General features: G+C 39.4%; 1 protein-coding gene across 1 annotated transcript in view; it reads left to right on the top strand.

Moving 5' to 3' along the window:
• Positions 1–18644, top strand: part of Grm8 (glutamate metabotropic receptor 8) — a 738202-nt gene that overhangs the window by 138634 nt on the left and 580924 nt on the right. The window contains exon 2 of the mRNA XM_077796710.1: positions 9687–9903. Coding sequence (XP_077652836.1) covers positions 9687–9903 — 217 coding nt within the window. The remainder of the gene's footprint in view (positions 1–9686; positions 9904–18644) is intronic.

The following is an 18644-nucleotide window of genomic DNA, read 5'->3' as shown; positions in this document are numbered from 1 at the left end:
GATTCTCATGCATTTTGAAATCCTGTCGCAAAGTCTTCCTTATCTGAGCAAATGAAGAGAGCATTTCCTTCCAATTCTTTTTACTTTCCCAAGGAATCCAATATTAGAGCTTTTAAGTAACATAAATGTACATTTTCCCTCTGTGTTCTCCTCTTAAAGTTGTTTCTCACTTATGGGCTTAGTTTCTGCTCTATTCTTTCTTCTGTTCACATTCCATCTCTCCATCCATTTGTTCCTTAATTTCTCGCCCATACAAGCCTCAAAACTCAAGAGATCTACATAGATCCAAGTTGGTTCCTAGTGATAATTTTACACTTATTTTCTTTATAGTTTTGGTATAAACCCCCAATTAAGCGCATGCTACTTGAAAATATATATTTCAGGGTGATTATAGTTAATAATAATGTATACTTCCAAATACCTAAAAGAGAAGATTTTAAATGCTCTCACTACAAAGAAATGATACATGTTCAAGGTGAAAGATAGGCTAATTACTCAGATTGGAACCTTACACAATGTACTAAATACATGACAAATGTACTAAATCATCATGCCGTACCCCATATATGTATCATTATTATATGTCAGTCAAAAAATCTAAAAGAAAGAAAATAAATTTGTAAGAAGCATGGTGGTCTTTGGTTTAATATTATTTGGCTTGGGGCAAGTTTTCTAAAATTAAGTGCCTGTCAGCCATCAGCCTCTCCTCTTTGCTTCTGCAAACTGGGTGGTTTATACATGTGAAAGAAGTCTGAAGTGAGAAGTCACCTATGGCTGGTGTTTAGTGTGCCTTTCTTTTGCCCCCTCATTTTTCATGTGGCAGCTTAATGTCACTTCACCCAGAAAGCGTGCCTTGTCCCCCACACCAGGTGAGTGACCCCAAACTCTTGGCAGTCTGTGCACTACTTTTATAGCACTTATTACAAATGCTGCTAAGTGTCTATTTGGCTCATTGTTTATGTAATACCTGTCTTTCCCATTTCACCACAGGCTCTGTGGGGGTGGGAGGACCATGTGTTGTTTACTGTCCTATTTCTAGGGCCTGTCACAGTGGCTGGCACCTAGTGTGAGCAAATTTGTTGAATAAATTATTAAAACATTTGAAGTCACCATTCAAAAGACATTGAATTTAATTTAATCACTGATCAGAAAAAGGGCGTGTATTGAATTAACCTTTTAAATTGTGTGTAATATTACATATGCAATGGTTATAATTTTCTAGAAATCACAGAGTAGTGAAATGGAGAGAAATTAGGGGGAAAAAAAACCTCACAGTGTTCATTTCTTTTTAAAGGAAAATTGAAGATCAGGAGAAGCTTTAAACTAGAGAAGCTCTAAAATTAATTGGAATAGTAAAGTCCTTTTCAACAGTGAAGATTTTAATCCAACTTGCTATTCAAACTTTTGGTGAATATACACATGGAGTAGTAGGCTTAAAACTCAAACTAATAGTGGCTTGATAGATCATAGCAACTCTTTCCCTTAGGAGCAGTTGTGGCTTCTCATTGTAAAATGTAATTAGCAGATGTAAAAAAAAAAAAAAAAAAGGTTTATTAATCTTATAGGGTATAATTGTGGTTGTTTATATGTAAATACTTTCACGTTCATGGATTGCTCATCTTTCATATTAAGTAAACAGGTTAGCTGTCAAATGCCAATACCAATTTGATTAAAATCATTACACTTAAAAAAAAAAAAACAACAGGCACTATTTTATTTTCCAAAAAAAATTCCAATGTAATTGGCTTCATTTTGGGATTTTCAAAACCAAACTAAAATGTCTTAGTGTAGCTTCTCTGCCAAAAGTGTTTGGAAGCATCAAGTTATAAAAAAGCAATGTAGCATAACAACCCCAAATCTGCACAGCCTTCATACATTTATTTAAAGTGTACAATGACTGACGTCCAGCAATACCTGGGCCAATGGCTTCTGCTTGCCATATCCTCATTCTCTCTTTCCTTCAGCTCACTGTCTCTTGCCCCAGGGCTTCCAGTGGATTCTGTTGAAGACTGGTAGGAGGTTTAAGTGGGGAGGTCAGGATGTAATTTCCTGGTGGGCCGTGCTGTGTCCCTCCAGGAAGATTGCTGCTTCTGTCACCATGGCTCCTGTGTTCATGACTCCTATTCTCTCCAACTGCTTCCTCCCACCCTTAGGGCTCACGTGCAGCACCTGCTGTACTCCCACTCCTAATGGACTGTGGCGTTCTACTGCCCCTGCATTGAAAATAGTAGTGCCTTTATTTAGACTCGTGTTACTCTAATTCTAGTGCGCAGTATATTTCCCTCACTTCTCTCATACGGTACCCTAGAAAAAGAGGTAAGGACTCTATTTCAATAGACCATCTAAGTAGATTATCAGAAGCCAACAAATGCCATTGAATGTGTAATATATATTTACATTTTCAGGCACACATAGAAGCAAGAATGCACTCTGTTTTAAAGAAAGCCTGCCTCCTATGACTTGATCTTCATGTTCATTGCTGACATTCCAGGTTCACCATCTGTGAGTTATTTATTCATTGAGACTGGATTGGACTTGTCTATGCCCTCTCTGGTTGACTTTCTTGGTGATGCTGTACATATGTTAAGAGGTTAAAGTTCTGGTGAGGGGTATAGTCTGTATCCAGGTTCATAATGGAAACAAACTGGTGCCCTTAAACCTTCTAACACCATGTTATACTTGGCTGTGTTAACTAACATAGGCCTGTTCGGTGTGAGTGTGTATATAAAGCTTTGCTGGGTCTGAGAGGGTACAATGACTAGATCTCTCTCACTGTTCCTAACTTCCACAGTTTCCCTTTTCAGTAGTCATCCCCTCCTAAAATCCATCATGCATCAAAAACCAAAGGCTTAGCTGGGCGCAGGGGCTCACACCTGTAATCCCAGTGATTTGAGAGGCTGAGGCAGGAGGATCACAAGTTCAAAGACAGCCTCAGCAACTTAGTGGGGTCCTAAGCAACTTAGCAAGAAGACCCTGTCTCAAAATAAAAAATGAAAAGGGCTGGAGATGTGACTCAGTGGTTAAGCACCCCTGGGTTCAATCCTTAGTACCAAGAGAACAAAAACCAAAAAACAAAGGCTCAAATCTTCTCCTGAGTCAACTGACTCAACTGAGGAGAAAAGCAGGGATGGATATGTCACATTTAGCATGAATTTGTACAATGGGAAGCTGAATAATTTTCCACTGTGTGCAGGGTTGTTTAGAGCAGGAAAGGGAATCACACTTCTTCATGTGTTAGGATTTAAAGGTTGGGCAGGCATATTCTTCTTTATTATTTATCTCTTAAGCTCTACATTTTGGTCTCCTTTTTCCTCTCTTTATTCTGTTTTCATGAAGTTGAGAAGAGCCTGAAAGCTGTAGGCAATGTTGGCAGAGAAGGGCCAGTGCTGGGTATTAACTTCTAGCCTGTGTCCTCATTTTTATCTAATTTCTTTTTTATGTTCTCATATTTTGCTACAAGCAACTAGTAGTTCTAATACTACAGAGCAGTGAAGTCTGAAGAGACAAAGTTAATGGCTGTAATCATTATGCTTTTCTGGTCCTGTGTTTTGCAGCCATAACAAATCCATCCCAAGTCTGGATGGCAGGACGCAATTGTGATGGCTGCTGTTGCTAAGGCCATCATCACTGGAGAAGGGCTCAGGCAAGGACTGCCTCTGGAAGGAGGAGCATAGTTTCACGCTGATCTTTCCTTGGAGAAAACCAATGAGCAGCACAAAGAACCCACCTGGCCAATCTGCCCCACCAAGTTCAATAATGAATGAACAAAGTTGTTTATAGAGAAAAAGAACAAAAGTCATTTTTTGGTAGGAACTGATCATGAAAATGTATGTGACTCAGGTCTTCTGTCTGAAAACCTGTATTCAAATGTGCAAGTTTCTTGTGGGAAGACAAATTTACTACAATTTCAAGGGCTGTGCTTCAGGTGGCTTATTGCTAGGCTTGTCAGGGGTATCTTAGTTTTCTTGGGATCTCTGGCAAATCAGAAATTGTGGAGAACAGTTGTAGAACTCATGCCATTCTGAGCAGGCAAGGTGAATTTTAGCCTTGCCACAATATTTTGATATGCAAACAGTGGGAAACCTTTTTAAAAAAGCAGCTTAAGCAGAATTGTAACTTTCTTGGACCACAAAAGAGCCCCTTTGAGTCTTAGTAACCCCCAGTCTCACCCCTCAGTTATGTACAGTTAGACTCAGGGAAGGCAATATGGAGAGACATAGTTAGAGGGAGATGTTAGTACTTCTCCCTGTCTAGAATAATCAGTCTACAGATAAAGATAAGCAAGAAGGCACAAATCATTAATTCATCTATGACTTTGACCTTTGATTAGAATATAATTTTAATTCTTCTTCAAGGATAAATTGATATTCACGGGCTTTCAAAGTGTTTGCCAAAGTCGTTCTGAAGTTTTCATGGCCAGTTTTAGAATTCCAGAGAGCTTTCTGGCAATTGGTCTGCTCCCTGTGATGAGTCTGTACAACTGAAATGGCCCTTGGTTGATTTACGTTGGAATTCTGTCACCTCAGTTTAGCAAACACAGATTCACTAATAAGAAGCTTTAGGAGCTAAGTAGATAGCTCCTAAATAATATGGGAAATGAGCAATCAGAGGGTTGTAGAACCTGGCTATCACAAAGGCTTTGACTAGAGTGTGGCTGTCTACTCCATCTTGGCAAAGGTATTGCCTGAGATGGCTCCTGGAGATCTAGACATTATGTCCAAATTCTAGTCATCAAGAAAGAGGGAGGGGGGCTGGAGATGTGGCTCAGCGGTAGCGCGCTCGCCTGGCATGCGTGCGGCCCGGGTTCGATCCTCAGCACCACATACCAACGAAGATGTTGTGTCCGCCGAGAACTAAAAAATAAATATTAAAAATTCTCTCTCTCCTCTCTCACTCTCTCTTTAAAAAAATAAAAAAATAAAAAAAAAAAAAGAAAGAAAGAGGGAGGTACATGAGAAAGGCATATGCATTCTTCAAGGACCCTTTAGAAGTTATGCTTACCAAAGCAAGGAAGTGCTGAGAAATGTAATCTAGTGGTGAGTGGCCAAAAGCCTAGGTAAAAGTGAGAGCTTCTATCTAGAAGTGGAGAACAGTCACTGGAGGATAAGAGTCTCTGCTAACTTCTATTAAAAAATAACATGTGCATAATTATATGTGTATGCATATGTATATACATATATGCATATATAAATTTCTTTTGAAATAGAACTTTAACTTGAGCTCTAAGTCCAATTTTTGAATCCCTTTTTAGAGTTTGTAAGTCCAAGATTCACAGAATAGCTAGTTAAGTGTAGACCCAGTAATTAGCTTCATAACAGCTAGGCAAGCACCAAATAGCTCCCTAGATACACAGCTGTCTGTGAAGAACTGGATTGGAGGGAATTCAGCTTGGACCTGTGGACAAAATAGTACCTCCTCCTGCTATACCACATCTCAACCTTGGGACACTCTTCTGCCTGCCTAGAATACTTGAAGTCCTCTTATTTAACCAGCAGCCTGGGCTTCAGTCCTCTCATGTTCTTTGTTGCCACAGGAACATGGAACAAAGGACAGTGGGCTTCTACTTCAAGAAGAGGGGTCCTGGCTATGTAAGGAAAAGAAGTCTGGGATGTGTGTAGGCAGGTCAGAGAATAAAGGGAAAGCTTGTATATACTCTCACTTAATATATGTAGAACTCTGGCTTCTGGTTTAGGGTTTAGTTTCTTCTCCCTGTTAGGAAGAATAAGTAGGGGTGGAAAGCTAGCTAGAAAATTTTGTTCTGGAATGACCCAAGAAGGATAGGGCTGGGGGCAGAAACCTCTTCTTCTGTGGACAAAAGTGAGAATGTAACGGGAAAAAATAACTATCAGAAAAATGGAAGCAAAAGCACTATTTTAGGGAGGGCATGATGAGTGTCCTGAGTTCTGTAATTAATTGCCTCAAATATGCTTTATTTGGGTATTGGAAATATGGCCTCATTTTAAGCACACATCGTATTCTTATGAAACCTCAGAACAAAGAAAACGAGAAACAAAGAAAAGCAAAATGACAGTTGTTTTCAAATAGGCAATTTGATGTCTTTGGGAACTGAAAGAGAAGAAAAATGAAAAGTCAGGCAAGGACAGTGGTAGACAATGCTGGAAGGGAAAGTGGATGGAGGAGAACTAAGAGGTTAGGGTAGGGCTGGCTGGGGCAGGACACAGAGGTCTGTTATAGGGGGGTGCATTGGTCAGGGTGCTGGCACCCTCAGGCATCATGGAAAAGAGGCTAACAAAAGGATTTTATAAGGTGTGGGTGCAGTTAAAGGAGCCACCACAGGAAGCTGAAGTACTCAGGAATCAGCAACAGTGCAAGGGTAGAGGGTGGTCACTAGAGCCTGGCAAGAGCTTTAACCATGGTGAAGGCTCAGACAGAGAAACACCGCACCAGTGGGGGAGGAAGCTGGAGAAATCAGTTCTAACTTCTGTCTTCTCTTTCCCTGCCATGCTCTGTTGGTGTTTCCCATTGTCCAAACTCAACTGCAAGCCAGAAGCAAGAAAGCTTGGTGGTACAGCAGTAAGGAGCAACCCCGAGGACATACAGCAGGGTGGAGGGGCCAGTGGAGAAGACCGTGACCCATATTTTAATGGAATGCAGGGAAGGCAACAGGATCACATTTCCTGCCATGGTTTAATTGGGGAATTGCCTCCAAACATTCATTGAGCGCTTGCTGTCAGGTATTGGGGATACGAAATAAGTTAACAGAGGGTCATAAGCAGGCAGTAAAGATTCTAATATCAGAGGGCAGGGCTATAGAAGTGAGGAATAGCAAAAGACAATTCTACCTGATAGAGCTGGGGGAAGCTTCCCAGGGAGGTATGCAGAAGATCACCAGGTAGAGAGTGGAGTCTCCCTGTACTGGGAACAGTGTAGGCAAGGGTACTGGTGCTGTCAGAGTATGGAGAGAAGACACCAGGCAGGGAGAGAGGATGGCACAGTGTGCTGATCATTCCAAGCAGACTGGAGAGTTTGCATTTTATTCTTAAAATTGGCAAGTGGGGATTCACAGAGGCTTATAAAGGATTTTACTTTAAAAGGATAGGAGAAAAGTTGAAGGCTGCTTTCCCTAATACCTTCTTCTTTTCTTGTTTCTTCCCCCCACTTTTTTTTCCCTCTCATTTCCCTTTCCACCTCTCTCCCACACCCACCACCTTTTTATTATTGCTGCTTCTGGTAGATGAATCCTCCAGGGTTGGAGGGTAGTTAGGATGGATTGGATGTAGAGAAAAGAAAAAGAAGCATTCCATGACTTTAATAAATTCTCACTTCAGTTGCCAGTAGGGGTTTAACTTGAGGATAGTGGAAATATTGGGGATGCTGGCACTGAAATTAAAGTGCTTAATGAGCCAATGCTTAGTGGTCTACTGCAATAAAGTAAAAATGAGATGTGACCACATGATAACTGGAAAAGTTGTCTTAAATACTAACCCTATACCATGATGTATATTATAATAAACTGTAACAGCAAAAACTAAGTGAAAATACAAACATATACTTGCACATTACTTTTTCACACATTGATCTGTAAAGAGAAAACTTTTCAAGACTTTGGGGAGAAAGTTCATTACTGAATTAATAAAGCAACCATCTTCTATCTACACTTTTATTTTATATACTCTTTACACCTGTTTAATTAATCCTAAACATGATGCTGACTGCTAATTAAACAGCCCTGGAAGTGACTGACTGAAGGTAGTAATTTGAGATAATTAGTTTTGGTTTCAAACACTCAATTTTCACACTTTGTGCTCATTTTTAGAAAGGGGTGGCTCATTATTATAGACAGGGTGGGGATTGTATAAGGCATTTTACTGCTGGACTCTTGAGTAGATGGAGAGGTGGGAGGATTATGTCTCCAAATAGGACAAGGAAATGGTACAGTGCTATGGAAGATGCTATAGAATACTGTTCCCCAACATGTGTGTGTGTGTGTGAATATGCATGTGTGCACATGTATGCGTGCATACACACACAGACTCACTGTGCTTCCCAATGCCAGACTGCTGAATCTCTTTCATTAGAACACAGAAACACACATGGTTTTGATCTTTGGAAAAATGTTTCCTAGTAAGGGACAGATCACACCAAGTCATTCATGATTTCTTCCTCAGGTTCTCTAGAAGGAATCAAGAAAAGCCACAAAAGTTTGGTGTGTGGTTGGAGACTTAGAGGCATGCCTTTCTCAGTAGTCATGTATTTCAAAGGCACAAAGCCTAGTGAAGTCAACCACCTGTCCAACAAGGCCAGAGAAAGCAAATGGCAGGAAGAGGGAGGTCAGATGTTTTATTTGATCCCACAGTCTTGGTGAGTTTATATGCCCTCACCAAGAGGACAAAACCAGGAAGAATTTAGGGTTAAATAGGCTGAGTGGCCATTGTTATAGTTAGTATGAGAAAATAGGTTGATACCCGTTAAAACAGAATCCTGCAGCACCCTGGTGAGCTCCAGGCACCTGGTTCTGCCTCTGTACCAGGGTGAGGCGCAGCAAACAAACTCCTTCATCAAAACAGACAACTTAAAAAAAATTATTTATATCTTGGGAAGTTCAGAGTTACTTCACTGGCCACCAATATGGAATAGGACTACTTAATCTAGACTTGGAAAGCCTGTTCATGTGTTCAGTGCTTTTCAAAGATGTCAAGAGAGGAGTCAAAACCTCCATGTGGATTGGAATTCATCAAGCTAGGGGGTGGTGGGTAACCAGTGGATCCCAGGATGTATACTTTGGCATGGGAAGACAGAACCACAACCTCTTTGACATTGTCTTTGAGCACTGACATTAGCTACAATATCTGATGGAGAATAAAGTTGTTTTATGTATTAAGTCATGCCTTCATCTTTAAACAAGCCACCTAAGTTAGTGCTTGACTTCTGAACTTTCACCCACATCCCAGAATAGCAGCCAAAGAGTGATAAGACACCTAGCTGTACAGCTCACCCTCCAAAATTATTGAGAAATGACATAGAATTCCTAGTTTTGAAAAATCTTTTAAAAATTTGCCCTGTTCATGTCAGAAAATAATCTCTTAAAAGAAGTTATGGTCTGGATTTCTTTTCCTTGTGACTTTTAGGGGGAACTAGAAAGATGCTTGTATTAGAGGATACCTGGTTGGTTATTTCCAAACCTTTATAAGGTATTCATGATTACACCAATAAGTGATGAATAGGCTTTCAAAACTATATACTTAAAATTATTTACTGAAATTCAATATTAAGACTTAAAAAATCATCCAGTGTCAAAAATATCTTACATTTAATTTCCTGTTTGTCATTTTTTATAGCCTTTGTGTCCTAAAGCCAAAGGATAATTTCAGAGGTGACCTTTTCTGATGTATATATATACTGTGCCTTCATTTCTTTCTCATTTTTATGCTAGAACAATCATGTACAGAATAAAAAAGCACAGACGTTTTCCTTTGGCTTATGAAACAATGGAAACTGAAGCAAGACTAAATTCTTTCTCACTATTTATAAGTATGTGCATTGAAAGAAAGCAAACCCATGGATCATTAGAAAATATTTTATAATTGGTATTTTGAAACCTTATTTTGGCTTTGAGCTGGTATGTCTAGGTTTTTGTTATAGCTTTGACCGTTTGGTCTCCTGGGACAGTCCATCATTCTACAAGATTCCTCATGGGTTGAAATTAACTGTCATTTGTTTTACAGATACCTCAAATTAGCTATGCATCCACAGCCCCAGAGCTGAGTGATAACACCAGGTATGACTTCTTCTCTCGGGTGGTCCCGCCTGACTCCTACCAAGCTCAAGCCATGGTGGACATTGTGACGGCTCTGGGATGGAATTATGTGTCGACACTGGCTTCTGAGGGGAACTATGGAGAGAGTGGTGTGGAGGCCTTCACCCAGATCTCAAGGGAGATTGGTGAGCATATATTTATCATATGATTGTATTTGGAGGTGACAGGTTGTTGAAGTCTGAACAACTTCAAGTATATGAAATAATTAGAGCTCCTACAGATGTGTGGTCTCAGCTGTCCACTGTAGAGGAAAGCTGGATGTATTATAAATGATTTTATTTGTTCACAGGTCATTCAAGGTGACACTTTGGTGCTAATTTAGGAAATAGAGCTCCTGACTCAGGTGAACTTTTTTTTTTTAAGTGTCTGTTTTGATGAGGGAGTTTGCTGGCATAGTAGAGACACTGCAAATTTGAATAAATGATATACTATTTGATTGTTCTAGATGGAAGTTTACATTAGGAAGTCATTAAATTAAAAAAAAAACAATGGAATTTAACATCCAGCACCAGAGGGATTAAAACTAGTAGTCATCATAAAGCAATTCCAAAGTAACCCCCAACGCTGTATTTAAGAGATACTCATTGTCATATTTGACTTTTTTTAATTCTTACCTAAAACTTTGAAGCTTACATTGAGGTGAAAGGCAAAATGTGAAAACTTGGTTGAAACATAGTGCTGAGAAGCTCTGTTCTGGACTTTCTTCAAAGTACTTATTCAAATCTCTGGAGACCTTTCACCAATGTGTGTGTTTACCCATGAGGTTGTAAATCCATTACAAAACAGAACAAAACAACAACTTGGCTCATAAATCTGAATGCTGATTAGTCTATAATGTATCTTTGTGGATAAAAAGGAGACATATTATTGTTACTTAAATACTATTATTATGAATGAATGTATTTTTTTATGTAGGTAATAGCAACATCTCATGAAAAGATTACAGTTTCCCTTGGCTGTTTTTCAGTAATTATGAACTTAAAGGAAGAAATTCTTTTTTTGGAGAAAGGAAAAGATCATGGGCTTGATTCAGAGTTAACAATAATTACCAAGGACAAACAGTCTAAATTTATTAAAAATAAGATTTTCATTTGAAAAATATTAGATGGTCAGGTCTGTTTTTCTGTATAAGATGCCTTACATTGTCAACTGAGAAGAAGTATAAATTGGAAATTTATTATGCACAGGATTTGGCATATTTCACATTTGTTCAATGGCTGTGCTGTTGCAGAAACTGTAGAAAGGTCTGGTCTTGTTGGACAGATTAGGTTAATTTATTTAATTGGACAACCGTTCACACCTGCTGTAAGTGTCCATGATGCCATAATCTTTGCTCTTTGGAATTTTAAATTATATCACTATTGCCATAAAAATGATTCAAAACATTCGATTGAACTTTATATTATCTTCTTGGGTAAAAAGCCCAAGTTTATCCTTAGAGGAAATGCGTACGCAGATGAAAACAATAGCTGCTGGAAGCAGGGTTAATGCATTATTTAAGCAGCTGATGTCAATCCTTACCAGAGTGATAATTCGACAAGAGACGGAAACTAATAGAGTATGTATTGAAATAAGTTTTCTGCAGTGATCCTGGGTATTCCTCAATGCCAGGAAACATTTTGTGTGCTTGAAACAGATTACTATGAAAAATTCAATACAGGACATAATTTGCCAATTGTTGTGGAATCTGATAAAATTCATTGTTCCAAAAGTTAAGTGGCAGTACAATTTTATTCTTTTGACTAAAATAAGAAATATTTAGTTTTTACTTTCTCAGGAGCATTGCTATACTCTGGTAATACTGTCACATAAACGGTTTCAGATGGTGCCATTCATTATTGCTGTTTCTATCTTAGTCATTAGTATGGGAGAAAATAATTTTAGTGCCTTGTGTATGCTTCTGATTAGAGCAACACATTTTTTTCTATGTTGATCCTTTCAGTTTTCTTTGACTTGATTGGCTGTCCATTCTATTTCAGTTCTCACTTATCTGGGGAATGGAGGAGGGATGGGTTGTCAATTAATATGCAGAATACTGAAAAGGCCAAATTAGTACCACACTAGAGTATGCCATAGAATATATTAAATATCAAAATCATCCCTCATTTTAATGACAAAGATTTTATCTAGAACAAAAATAGCTGAAAATTAAACCTTTTACATGACAATGATATTAATGGGAATGGCAAATGGTAGCAACTTAACCCATTCTGTAATTATCTGATGATTCTAATGAAAATTCATTAGTTCTGTAACATTTGCTACTCTTAACTACAACATTGATGACATCTCTGTCATGATGTTAGTAGTGTGTTTTTAAAAAATCTTACTATCTTGACTAAGAAGGAAATGTATAAATGCATTTTTGGAGTGTCTGCCTATTAATAAAATTATGTATTTTCCCAATTCTTATAAATAAAAGTTCCCCTTCTTGATTCTGAAATCCTCTTTAGCAACATCAATTGCTATGAAATTTCAGTCTAAATTGAGGCATACTATGTCTTATATCTGATTAATTCAGACATGTCATAATAGGATGATAGTGAAATGAAAATCATCTTAGTAGTAAATTGCTTGTACAGTTTAATTAGAAGGTTTTTTATTTTAACAAAATCTGAGACCGAGGGAAGTTTTTCTTGTGAATCTGGGGGAAGGAAGTTTATGAGTAAATGGTGGCTGTGAGCATGTCAGTGATGGCCTCTCCCTAGGTGATATCCTTCTGAAGGAGAGTGATAGGAGATACTTGATAAAATAAAGACAAATAGCTCCTTGATATCCCAGCTGTTTTAGTCTCAGCTCAAGGCATTTTTGGCTAAAAGATTTTACTGGAGAAGCCAAAAAAATATTTGGGAATCAACAAATTGCACAATTTGACTGGAGCAGAGTTTGTATAATGAGGTTTAGGATATAAAATTGTTACCCCTGACATTGACACGTAGTGATTCAATCATAGGGTGTTTCGGATCATAGGCTGTTTTTTTCATTCTTAATTTTCTAGACAATGAGGAAACTGCTAAAGTCTGAGGGAGTCTATCAGGATGTGTACTTAAGTGGAAGATGGAGAGACCAGTTAAGGAGCCAATGTGATATCAGTGTTGGCCTGATAAACAGAAGGAGACAGGCAACAGACACATCTGAGGTGGAGTCTGTGGAAATTACGTAGAGCTGAGGCCAAAAAAAAGAAACTAAAGGTGACTTTAGAATTCCATATCTGAGTGAGTAGGAGAAAACTAGGGCCATCCACAGGAAAGAATAAAGTAGAAGTTGGTTAGGACTGGGAAGCATGAGTCTGGTTAGGAACATACTAAGCTTTGGGTACCAATATACATATTTGTGGAGAAGAGCCACAAGGAACACTGATCTGACACTAAGCAGGAGCTGAGATGTAGCTCTGAAGCTTGTTTCCCCAAAATTGAAAGGGAGGGAGCCGTGGTGGCTGAGGTAGAATATGTAGAGGGAGAAGCAAAGAGGGTCGAGGGTGGATTCTGGGCCATAGCTCTGGCATAAGGGGTGGGGTAACGGTCTATATGCAGCAATGGGAAGCTAAAAATAGGGCAGAATGTTCTCCTCTCTTGGTGGTTTTGTGTTCATCAAGGGCTCTCTTTGCCTAGGAAGGTTTCCACTGCAGGAGGTGGTAGGAAGAGTTCCTTAGGAAACATTCAAGGACTTTGTGCAATCTTTCATAAGAGAACAGGAACTTTTGCCAGAGGGCATTGCTGAAAGTATGTTGTATCATTACGGAGAACCAAGTCGTGTTCTTGAGAGGTGTTTTTCATTCCCGAGGCTACCAGAGCAAAGTAGCACACTTTGGGTGCCTTCAAACAACAGTAGATTTTTAGCTTTCAGTTCTGGAGGCTAGAAATAAGACATCAAGGTATCAGCAGACCATGCTACCTCTGAAACTGTAGAGGAGAATCCTTCCTTGCCCTTGAGGCTTCTGGTGTCATCACGTGGCCATCATCTACTTTCTTGTGTCTGTCTCCATGTCTTCTCTTCTTACAAGGGTGCAGGATGAATGAAAGATCCTCCTTCCTCCTCTATCATCCATTTTAACATTTGCTATCCTATTTCAAAATACATTCTGAGGCACTGAGGTTAGGATTTCAACATGTCTTTTTGGGGAGACAGTTCAACTCATAACACGATAATTGTGAAGCAATCAGGGAGAGAGCTTCCAGGGACAGAAGAGGCAGTCCCGGAAGACAGCAAGGTGGCAATAAGGACAAGAGGGACGCTGAGAAGACAGAATTTGGTTAATGGAGAAACCACTGTGGAAGTTCTTTTGGAGTGTTATGGAATTCTACTACTTCTACTGGAGTAGGTGGTGGGGTTCCCAGGATCTGGCTTCCCAGGCCTCAAGGTAGTGAAGAGCTTCCAGTGGGATTACTGTGGGTGCTGCTGATATGAACAGGTACTTGCTCTTCAACTGGCCTTGGTCTGTGTGTAATTTTCCACGACATCTGGAAAGGTCTGAACATCCAGAGAATCCCTTCTGTCTTAATTTATTTTCCTTTCCCTCTTTTGGCTTGAGGGAAGGGAATAGTTTAGTTGCTGCAGGCTGTCTTACACGTTACCCACGTTACATACCCTCAGTTCTAGGACCACTGTCCTCATGTTTCATTGATATTGTAATAAAAGGGTGGATGATATTCTCTTATGCTTTTCCATCATCAGCTCTGGGGCTTGTAGCTTGTGACTCAATAAATGACTTCCTTGGGTCTTTAGACAGGCTCTTTCACTTCTTTGTTTTACCTTATTATACTACTTTTAAAAGAAGACAGGATAATAAATGTTAATGCTGCTACTATCATTCTAAGGGGCCAGGAAGCTAAAGCTTTATCTTTGAAGATAAAAGGGATTTGTGAAAGCCTGATGTCTTTTCGGTGTGGATTTGCACAGTGTGGCGACATACCTCCTTTAATCAGTCATCCATCGTGCTTGTGATCCGCTTATGGAAGCCGACGGGCCTTCAAGTCGTCATCGCATACATTATGGGGGGCAGAACAGACCTGAATCTGTCAAATCTATATGTGACATTTTTTTCCTAATTTGCAAATGCTGGAAGCTTCTGCGCATTGTCTGACACGTGCTCAGAATCTCAAAATCTCAGTGTTGGAAGGGACCACAGAGGTCATTGGATTGGCAGAGTCTGTTTCAGATGTTCATGCAATAAACAATTTGATTAATTCATTTTTGTATATAAAATAACTCACACTTGCCAAAAATTAATAGTGATTTATATTTGGTGAGGGTCAAGCAATAAAGTAAGGGACGTATCATTCCATTGAGAAGTGCCCTCTGATCATGTTCTTTTAACTTTGTATGGTTTTAAAAGAAAGCATTTTCCCCCCTTGGGTTATAAACAAGAACTAAATTTCTATTAACTGAAATGGATTCACTTTAAGATTAAAACAAAATATTTTCAATGACAGAAAAGAATGCATAAAGAGCAACTTTTCCCCTCAGATGTTCATTGCTTTGGAAAAATGACTTCCAGCAGGCAAAAATCAATTTGACAAAAGTATTAATGTTGTAAAATACTGTGAATGAAAGGAAACATTTTAATTCAATTGAAAATTTTACTTTATATTCCTACAGCTGAGTTCCATTGATAACACCACATTTCAAGTTGCAAATCATATTTAATTAATATTAACACCAGGTAATTGGCAAGAATAACTTCAAAGGAGGGCTGAGGAAATTGCAAATTGGAACTGCAGGTGCAGCAATACTGCAGAAGCTTTAGAGGGTTCCAAAGAAAGTGTATGTGATTTTAACAATTACCGCAGAACCTGATCAAATAGAGTGTCATTTCAAAGCTTTTCTTCGCTCTGGCCCTTCCTGATATTTAGGGCTTAGTAACTTCCGACCAGCAACTGCAGGTATTAATGTGAACTAGCAAGCAGCATTCAAATAAGTGCTTTAAAACCTACGATTCAAATGCTGTAGTTAAGTTTTTTGTAAACAATGGCAGTTTGATACAGTGGAACCCATCTTTGAGTCACAACTTCCTTAAATCCCCTCAATTATGAGACTTCGTTAATGATCTTCTCTGAGGATTAATTTCCTTGTCTGTAAGATGGGGGGCTTCTACTCAGTGATCCTCAAGTGATGTAATATTTGTGAATTTTTTTTATAAACTCCAATGTGCTGTTTAATATCAGGTTTTACTTGTGAAACGAATGGGGATAATACAGGTTTTCCCCCAAGGTGTGACAAAGCTGTATATTATTATAGGGATGGTAGGTAGGTATGGTATGCATTATTATAGGCAGGTAGGTACTGGACTAGAAGAAAGATCTCTGCTTGCTTTGTTAATTACCTTCAAACTTAGCCATCTATGGCACTTTTGCCTGAAAGGACAGAGAGTATTTTAAGGCACTCCTCACTCCACTGTCTTTGTCTTTACTAGTTCTCTTCAGCATCTGAGGCTGGAGTAGGTGGTGGGGGTCCCAGCAAGTATTCTACCCAGTCTTTTTTTTGAATATTACTTATCATGTCACCTGACCATTGTCTTTGCTTGGGTCTGACCATTCAGTTGCCATTGTAACAGGGCTGAGGTGTTAGTACAAGTTGGGGTCTCTCACCTCATCCTTAGTATTGTGTCCCGTGAGTTCTGTGCTTAACCCTATAGTACCACTCACCACTCTGATCATAATGCTGATTTCACTGGGTATCTCTTCCACTTGAATAAAGGACCCAGGGATGCCCAGCAGAGTGCTTGGTTTGAGGCAGGTGCTTCACGAATGCCTACTGAATAGTTACTGTCCCCACTTTAATGCTGTGTCGGTCACGTGATCCCAGAGGTTAGGCTTGCTCAGACTCTGGGTACTGAAAAGCAGAGATGTTTCCAACAATGGCTTATGCATTTTCTTGGCTAATGTGTAACCTCTAAGGGAATTTTCTGGGGCTTCTATCAAGTAGAACTTGATTTTTTTTTTTTTTTTGTTTCTGGAAAATACCAAAGTTATAAAGTAGGATTTAGCCCAACTGTAATTCTTTAGCCAAACATCATCGAGGCTTCTTACTGGCTAGGCTTGAGTTCCAGATCTGTCAGTGGGATGATAACTTTCCCAGTTTCCTCATCCGTCAAATGGTGATAACAATTGTGTAAGAATTGAGTAAGATCATATCTAATAGTGGGTGGCTCTGATAAGTGGTCAACAACTGTTGATTTATATTATGTTAGGAGTCCATTCTCATGAGTAGGTGACCTAGAAGGGGGTCTTACATTTTGCCCAAGGAATGGAAGGAAGTGCACCTAGGAGTAAACAATCCTATTATTATTATTATTATTATTATTATTATTATTATTATTATTAATTTCCTAGCAGGACTAATATGTTCCCTTGGATAGCGCTGGTGTGTCATTGAACACATGCATTAAGTACCGTCAGCATGGGCTCACTGAATCCACCTGCTCCTCTTCCCTTCTGAATCTTCCAAATATTAATTGATTTTTCCAGCATTTATATTTCACCCACCACGTGTCAAGCCACAGTATTTAAGCTGAGGATAGAGAGATCAGTCGCGGCCTCTGCTTTCTGGCAGGTCACTGTGTGTCAGAGGAGGCCCGGGTGCAAACAATTACAGATTAATGTGGCCATTGCCTTAGTGGAGCCATTATTTGAAGACATTACTCACAAACATCAGGCCCAAGGGAGGGCATCCTTCAGTTCAGGTAACCAAAAAGCCTGGTGTGAGGCAGAGGAAGGTGGTGGTTGGATCCCAAGGTCAAAGGGAGTACACGATGTGTTGGGAATTAAACTAATTTCAATAACTTCAGCAAAAACATATCTTTTTTTTTTTCTGAGGAAAAAAAAGCGCAAAAATCGAACGTAAAATATGTTTTTATCAACTTGGTGGCATCTATATTTGTGAAATGTTTAACGTGTATAAAATATATATGTGTTTCATGATTATTTATTAATTTACTGATGATTACTCAGAGGTTTTTACTTACAATCAGCACAAGATGTGCCCTGACATCAGACTATTTTTCAAGATCACTGCTACCCACCACCTCCTGTGCCCTGGCCCGCAGTTTTGGTTTAACTCAGCTCCTGAGTCTCAGCCAGAGCTAACCACTCGCATCCAGTCTCAGCCCACAAGTTGGCAGGGTGTGGAAGGATTTTTGTCCTGATAGACTCTGTCATCAGGGATGAGTCCTGGAGTCTCTCTCTATTACTGCAAACTTACAGTGCTGTTCTACACATGACTTACACTCCAGATCCTTGGGAATGGATTTGTGCCTGGACTCTGACCTCCTAGGATTGGACCATGACACCCACCTGTTCCCTGTCAACGTCCACCTGATTGGCATAAGCATCCATCAGCTGCCTGCATTCTCAGGGTCACTAAGGTCTGACTTTGCATGGAGCCTTTGAGCAGAATGCTGGCTGTGTACTGGCCCTTACTTGGTGCTAGAGTCCTAACCCTCTCAAGCTTGTTGTCTTTACACTTCTGAGGTCCATTTAATATTATTTTGATAGTAGACTATGAATGAATAGATACGAATTTCCTAGAATAAAAGGATTCGGCCTCAGGGGATTCGTTTGAGTTTCTCTCTCTCTCAGAGATTCCTATACAAATGCTTAGAAAGGGCTCGAATCTGTCACATCAAAAGTGCAGTTCCTGTTTCAAGTTATTTTCTTCCTGCTACCTAACTCCCACTGCCAACTGCATTAGTTTCCTAGGGCTGCCGTAACAAAGTACCACAAATTGGGTAGCTTAAACAACATGAATATATCAGGATACGGTTCTGGAGGTTTGAAGTCTAAGATCAAGGTGTCAGCAGGGTTGGTTCTTTTCTGAGGACTGTAAGGAAGAATCTGTTTCATTCATCTCTCCTAGCGGCATTTTGCCG

This window comes from Urocitellus parryii, chromosome 3 (assembly GCF_045843805.1).
Source record: "Urocitellus parryii isolate mUroPar1 chromosome 3, mUroPar1.hap1, whole genome shotgun sequence".
NCBI lineage: Eukaryota > Metazoa > Chordata > Mammalia > Rodentia > Sciuridae > Urocitellus > Urocitellus parryii.
This window is presented reverse-complemented; position numbering and strand designations above follow the sequence as displayed.